Genomic DNA, 7,128 nt, shown 5'->3' with positions numbered 1-7,128 from the left:
CGTGTCGCTGACGTAGAAATCCGTTAGTTTTGGATGAAAAAATTGACGGAAGCACCATCTCCGTCTTTTCGCATAGCACAAGTATCACGTATGAAAAAAACAAAAACTGAGGGGACAAAAAATAAAGTTTTTAAACCAGAGGGAGCAAAGAGTTATTTAATAATAATAATAATAATAAAAAAAAAAGTATATACTTCTCACATGCTCAAAAGACATATAATAATTTATAGATGGGGTCCAACCAAGTTGGAAAGAAATTTATGTCAAATGATTTAACAAATTGTGTTGTCTGTCAATTTGGGTGTGACCCACTAAAATAACACAATACAATGTACTTAGTTAAGAGATCGAAGAAGAAAAAGAAGATTAGAACTAGAAGATGAGGAAGATTTATTGAATATCAAATCTCTTCCAAGCTTTAGAGTGCGTTTGACATTGTGATTTCGTAGATAAAATATGTGATTTAAAACCAAATCGAGGAAAATGAATTGTTTAAAATTGTGTTTTTAAAAATGTGTGATTTGAAAAATCAGAATCTACCTTTTCAAATCCCAAATAAGTGGGTGTTTATTTTAGAGAACACAATTTTAAAGGATAGTTATGAGTACTAAATTAAACAGTATGAAAAGTGTCATAAATGTTTTGAAAATCCATTATATATATATATATATATATATATATATATATATATATATATATATATATATATATATATATATATATTAATTAATTTTGATTGCTTGCTTAAGAACTTTTGAATTTGAGCTTAAAGTATTTTATAAACTTTATTATTATAAAAATTATTTTGTGCTTAATTAGTCTCCGCCACTGCAGAAGTGATGTTCAAAATAGGTACATGACAAAAAAGAGGTAAGCATTTTCCAAACGTTCTGTACCGTAAGAAATAGTCAGCAATCTTTTGGAAGTGAACACGTCACAAGAGAAGTACAAGTTTTCTTGCCTGCGTTCCTTCTTCGGAAGCTTCAAAAGTCCAAAGGCAAGCCAGTCAGAGAGCCTTCTTGGTCCAAAATGGCTGCCGCCATTCTCCTCCTTCTGCTCCTTCTTCTTCTTCTTCTTCTTTTATATATATATATATATATATTTTACTTTATTAAGAAAAAAGTTACATGAGATGATCATTTAATTTTCACTTCTGATCCAAAAAGAAGAAAAAATAGATGATCTTATAAAAGAAAAAGAGATGGGCTCCCAACATTAGATCCATAACAAATCAAAACAGTGCTGAAATATTAACAAAATGTAAAAAATTGGACAAACAAATGACCCGATCCTTTCAACTGGCCACACAAGGCGGTTTCATAAGGTAAAGAGGTACAGAATAAAAAAAAGTCTATCTATACCTCCACTTGGAAACAATAATCACCCGAAGGAGGCTGAAATGGTAAAAGTACTGTAAAAGTCTAAATCTAAAACTACAGAAAAGAAATTCATAAACATAAATTCAAATACAAGAGTCTCCCTTAAAATGAAACAATAATCCAAGCAACATAAATATACAAAAGCAAATAAACAGCAAAAAAGCTTGAAAAAAGCAAATCCAGCAACTGGCAGTGACCGACTCGACGTCGGCGAGCCACGGGCTGGCGCGTAAGATCCCCAATCAAGGGCGTAGGAACCACGCACCGGCTTGTGGACGGCGGATGAAGGATCAGCCGGTGTCATCGGGAAGAGGGAATGCCGATGAGTTCGATGGAGAGTTGCATGTATGGTAGAAACTATCGTGAGAACGTAAATTTAGTTTTTGAAAAACTAAATCTTCGAAGAATAATGACAAAATCAGCCACCAACGTTGAGAGGACGGTGACGAACGTGAACGGCACGGTGGACGACGCGATAGAGAAGCCAAAACATTGAAGTTACAAATTTGGGTGGGATAAGTCAGACAAGAGGACAAATAAAACTTTAACAAATGTGAGGTGGAGTAGAGAAATCTCTAGTCATATAGCAACAAAAGTAGTAAAAGACATGAAGAAAAGAAGAGATCGTGAAGAGGAGGGAAGAGATGTGGTCCTTCCCGCCTTTGTATTCTTCTCTTTCTTCTTGTTTGTTGCTCCTTCCCCTTCTTCCTGTATTACTCAGGAAAAAAAAAAAAACAAGTCCCAAGTTTGCTGTAACTACTCACTGCTATAGTGCAAGTTATAGAGAGGGATGGGTAGCATGACGAGTAAGCCATTGCTCTTATTTGTTCTGCTTCTAATCCTCCCTTATTACACAGCATGCTTCTCCGTAGCTGGTGATACCCTTTCGGCAGGTCAGTCTCTTTCAGGGAGCGACACCTTATTATCTGAAGGTAGCGATTTTGAGCTCGGTTTCTTCAACCCAGGAGGTTTTTCAAACATCTACCTGGGCATATGGTATAAACAATTTTATGAGAAGGACTTCGTTTGGGTAGCAAATAGAGAAAACCCTTTGTCTGACCCATCTTCCTCGATACTTATCCTCACAGAAGATGGCAATCTAGTCTTGGTTGGGAGTTATTCCAACATCCCATTTTGGTCGACAAATTTGACATTTCCTGGGTTAAATTTAACTGAAGCAGTACTTCGTAATGATGGGAATTTTGTTTCCCAAAATAGGTCGAACCCGTCTATTATATTTTGGGAAAGTTTCGACCATCCAACCGATACATTACTACCAGGTGCAAAGCTTGGGATTGATAAGGTTACTGGAAAACCAAAGCAGCTCATTTCATGGAAAAATAAAGACGATCCAGCACCTGGTGTGTTCTCGTTTGGGTTAGACCCAAATGGAAGCAATCAATTATTGTTAGAGTGGAACAGATCCCAAATCTATTGGAGTTCTGGAGTTTGGAATGGAAAAACTCACACCTTTGCCTTTGTTCCTGAGACGAATGTGAATTATTTCTTCGACTATAGTTTTGTGTCAAACGAAAATGGAAGATATTTTACTTATTCTCTTTATAATCATTCTTTCCGTTCTAAATATGTGATGAACTCTACAGGAAATATCCACCTATTGGCGTGGGTGTCTGGCCCTTGGGAATGGAGTTTAGTTTGGTTTCAACCGAGGGGCGAATCTGATGTCTATGGTTTGTGTGGTCCATTTGGCGTGTATAGTGAGAATATCTCGCGCCCCTCCTGTGAATGTTTAAAAGGTTTTGAACCATTTTCCACTCACTACACCAGTCTAAATGATTGGTCAGATGGCTGTGTGAGGAAATCCCCTTTGCAATGTGAAAATAATACGTATGCTAATGGCAAAAAAGATTGGTTCATGAACATACCATTCCTGAGATTGCCTGTTAATTCGAAAGCATATTCGGCAGCGAGTGCTAGGAATTGTGAAGTGGCTTGCATGAATAACTGTTCTTGCACAGCTTATGTTTATAATAGCAGCGGGTACTGTGTGATATGGGAAGGAGCTCTTTTGAACTCCCAGCAACTCTCAGATGGTGGGGAGATTATCCATCTCAGACTTGCTGCAGATGAGCATCAAAGTACCAAAGGTGAAAAATCTACACAAATTTATGTCATCTTTCCTTATGAACTAATACTTAACTCATTCTCTGTTATGGTTGAGCTAATAGTGATTCTGTTAATCATAATCAGGCAAAAAATGGAAAGTATGGGTAGCTGTGCTAGTTCCAACAACAGGGCTTATCGTATGTTTCTTCATTTGTTTTTCAACCAAAGGAAAGCTCAAACGCGTAGGTAAGTGTAAATGATGTTCTAACCTCACATAGAAATAACTTTCAAAAAATTACAAGGAAGTCTACTTTAACTTAACACACTTTTCTAATGCCCCGAAATGAAAGCTAGCTATTAGCATCACGTTGGTGAAGATAGTGTTTCAGGCTCCTGTTTGTGGGGGTCCTCCTACAAATTTCATCATGTCTCTGTGAAGGAGTTTAATTTGCAGTTATTTTGTCATTTCACTGGAATCGGAATGAATTACTATATATTATTAGTACTTATTTGCAGAAATGACTAAATAAACTTAGTTACCTTTGGAAAACTGGCATTGCTCAGTGGTTGAACTTTGGAGATAGGGCGGCTCGATACATTTTGAGGTTTATGACGACAACCCTAAGTGAGACATTTTTTTTAAAAAAAAAAAAAGAAATAATAAATAATAATTATATTTTTATTTAAAAATTGTCTTTTATTTTTAGTTTTATTTATTTAAGTGAGGTTTCTTTTAGTTTTTTTTCCCCTTTTTAATTAAATTGTAGAAGAAGAGAATAATTCAAATTTGAATACGACTTGAATTGGAAAATGGAGATAAAAAAAAATGGAAACTTATGAAGAGAGGAGTTTATAATTGAAGAAAATATTTTTAAAAAACTTTCTATCTTCTTAGCATTTAATTTTTTTTCCCATTTTATTTTGAACGTTGGACTTGTGTAACATAATTTCTATCTTTTTAATGTTTGGAATAAATTATAGGGTAATGCCTAAAAAACACCTAAATTTACACACTTTCTATACACACCCTCACATGAGGTGGGGCCCTTGTGGTGGTGTAGGGAGTGTGTAAATTTGAGTGTTTTTGTAACACGTCCCCAAATTATATATTATTAGCATTGATTTTTATTTATTTTATTTATTTTTAAATGATTAGCATTGAATGTTAAAGGCTTAAAGCTGCTCAATGCTCATTACAATGCCTAAAAAATCTTTACCCACAACGTAATTAAATATTATTATTATTTTCATTCTCTCCACTATTCCCAAGAAATTGAATAGAATGTTTTAAGTTGGAGAATTGGTTTTATTTAAGAATATCTTTAATATTATTTGATTATCTCATTTAATACTATCAAATGTTTAAGACTTATTTCAAGAATGAAATGTTGGAGAATTAGGTTTTTAGGAAAATCTAATTATATTAATACCTTTTTAATTACTTGTTACTATAATTAGGAGCCTTAATTAAAGAATAATTATTATTATTAAGCTTTAAATATTTTTTTTTATATAAAAAATATTTACCAATATTCATTAATTGGGGGCCTTAGGCGACTGCATAATTTGTTATATGGTAGAGCTAACCCTGTTTGGCGAACCTAATGACGTCACCTCACTGGATTTCCATGTTATAGTGACTAATTCTTATCAAACAGGAGAGAAGGCTTCAAGCAATAATCTACTATTATTTGATTTCGATACGGATCTCAATGCAATCAATGAAGAAATGAATATCAACAATAATATGAAGAAAAAAGAGAAGGATTTTGAGTTACCTCTATTCAGTTATGAGAGCGTATCAATTGCAACTAATAATTTTTCAGCTGTAAATAAGCTTGGAGAAGGAGGTTATGGACCTGTTTACAAGGTACGTAACATTTTTCTGATGAATGTGCTTTGAATACTATCAAGAAAACCGACATTAATTAGTGGTAAATCTTTATGAAAGTTTAAAGAGCTTATGGTTCTTCTTCATAGGGAAAATTACTTAGAAGGCAGGAAGTTGCAGTGAAGATGCTTTCAAAAAGATCTGGACAAGGAATTGAGGAGTTCAGAAATGAGACAATACTAATTGCAAAACTTCAACATAGAAATCTTGTCAGAATCTTAGGTTGTTGTATTGAGCGAGATGAAAAAATATTAATATATGAATACATGCCTAATCAAAGTTTGGACGTCTACCTTTTTGGTGAGTGCATGTTTATGTGCATATGTGTTTTGATTTTAATCTCATATATTTCTAGGTTCTTAAGAACTAATTTCCTTGTTGTACTATTTAAACAGATCCAATCAGGAAAAAGATGTTAGCTTGGGAGACACGTGTACACATTATTAAAGGGATCGCCCAAGGGCTTCTTTATCTTCATCAATATTCAAGGTTACGAATCATACATAGAGATCTAAAACCGAGTAACATTCTCTTGGATAGTGAAATGAATCCAAAAATATCAGATTTTGGCATGGCTCGAATAGTTGGAAGTAATGAAACAGAAGCAAACACAAACCGAATTGTTGGAACTTAGTAAGTATGCAACTTGTTTTACATATGATATTTGCAATTGTCAGTTAAATTCTTTTAGCATGTTACTAACAGACTAGTGTACTAAATTTTGGAATCTAGCGGATACATGTCTCCCGAATATGCTATACGAGGTTTATACTCAATAAAGTCTGATATTTTTAGCTTTGGAGTATTGCTATTAGAGATTTTAAGTGGCAAGAAGAATACTAGCTTCTATGACCATAGTTCACTCAATCTTCTTAGATATGTGAGTAGCTTTTATATCCGTTCAATTTCTTTATGCTTTACATTAGTGTTATAAATTGAAATGCTCGTAGTTTTCAGTAAAACTTACATTTATTTGAAATGAAACTAGGCTTGGGAGTTGTGGATAGATGATCGAAGTGTGGAGTTGATGGATCCAACAATAGGGTATCCTTCTTCTATGTCTATTATGGTGAGATTCATGAACATTGGCCTTCTTTGTGTCCAAGAAAGCCCAACTGATCGACCTACCATGCCTGATGTAGTCTCAATGATTAGCAATGAACATGCTCCTCTACCTGAACCCAAGCAACCAGCGTTTACCACAGGCCGGAACAAGATGGACACAAATCCAACAATTGACAGTGCAGGAAATTGCTCAAAAAATAGTGTAACTATTTCAACAATGGAAGCCCGATGAATGTCTCCTATATCAAAGAAAATAAATGTTGTAGAACCAATCTTTTTCTTTGATTTGTGTGCATGTTGATATGCTACATGTCACTAAATGTTGTCTTGGTTCACTCATATTTTCGTTTTGTTACCAATAATAATCTAGATAGAATTTATTTCTTTCATGTACTACCACATTAGTTAACACTAGCCTATAACATGTGAAATGGGTGAAATCCTAAATCTTTGGCTTATTATCCCTGAAAATAAATATTGACTTCTAATTTAGCCAAGTGTGTGTGTTTGTGTGCAACAAAATATCTTAAATGCGAAATTTAAATAAGACAAGATATTTTTAACGAAGTGGAAACTCTGTGAAAAGAAAAACCACTCTGGGGCAGCCAAACCCAAAAAATCCTCTATCCAAAGACAAAGCAAGTTACAAAGCACTCGTACTCACAAAACCTATTGCAATAGTCATACCTTTAACTATAACACGAAGTCCATCATGAACGCTTCCCA

General features: G+C 34.2%; 1 protein-coding gene across 2 annotated transcripts; it reads left to right on the top strand.

Moving 5' to 3' along the window:
- The first annotated feature begins 2,009 nt into the window (after positions 1 to 2,009).
- Positions 2,010 to 6,828, top strand: LOC133880931 (receptor-like serine/threonine-protein kinase SD1-8). 2 transcript variants are annotated; one of them, XM_062319895.1, is made up of 7 exons: positions 2,010 to 3,487; positions 3,591 to 3,692; positions 5,105 to 5,316; positions 5,427 to 5,637; positions 5,733 to 5,970; positions 6,070 to 6,217; positions 6,326 to 6,828. In XM_062319895.1, exons 1-7 carry the CDS (start codon positions 2,170 to 2,172, stop codon positions 6,632 to 6,634), a joined length of 2,538 nt encoding a protein of 845 aa, XP_062175879.1. In that variant the 5' UTR covers positions 2,010 to 2,169; the 3' UTR covers positions 6,635 to 6,828. The 2 variants fall into 2 exon arrangements, with proteins under 2 accessions (XP_062175879.1, XP_062175880.1); XM_062319896.1 differs by lacking the exon at positions 6,070 to 6,217 and having other exon boundaries at positions 6,326 to 6,458.
- Positions 6,829 to 7,128: the final 300 nt, after the last annotated feature.

Source organism: Alnus glutinosa, chromosome 11 (genome assembly GCF_958979055.1).
Source record: "Alnus glutinosa chromosome 11, dhAlnGlut1.1, whole genome shotgun sequence".
Classification (NCBI taxonomy): Eukaryota; Viridiplantae; Streptophyta; class Magnoliopsida; order Fagales; family Betulaceae; genus Alnus; species Alnus glutinosa.
The sequence above is the reverse complement of the archived record's forward strand: the minus strand, read 5'-3'. Positions and strand labels throughout refer to the sequence as shown.

What these genes read in the sequence shown, in the direction of transcription:
- LOC133880931 (XM_062319895.1), top strand. Translation starts at nt 2,170, where the DNA reads ATGGGTAGCATGACGAGTAAGCCATTGCTCTTATTTGTTCTGCTTCTA. An exon ending in AGGAAAGCTCAAACGCGTAG is followed by an intron (nt 3,693 to 5,104) that starts GTAAGTGTAAAT and finishes CTTATCAAACAG; the next exon opens with GAGAGAAGGCTTCAAGCAAT. An exon ending in AACCGAATTGTTGGAACTTA is followed by an intron (nt 5,971 to 6,069) that starts GTAAGTATGCAA and finishes TTTGGAATCTAG; the next exon opens with CGGATACATGTCTCCCGAAT.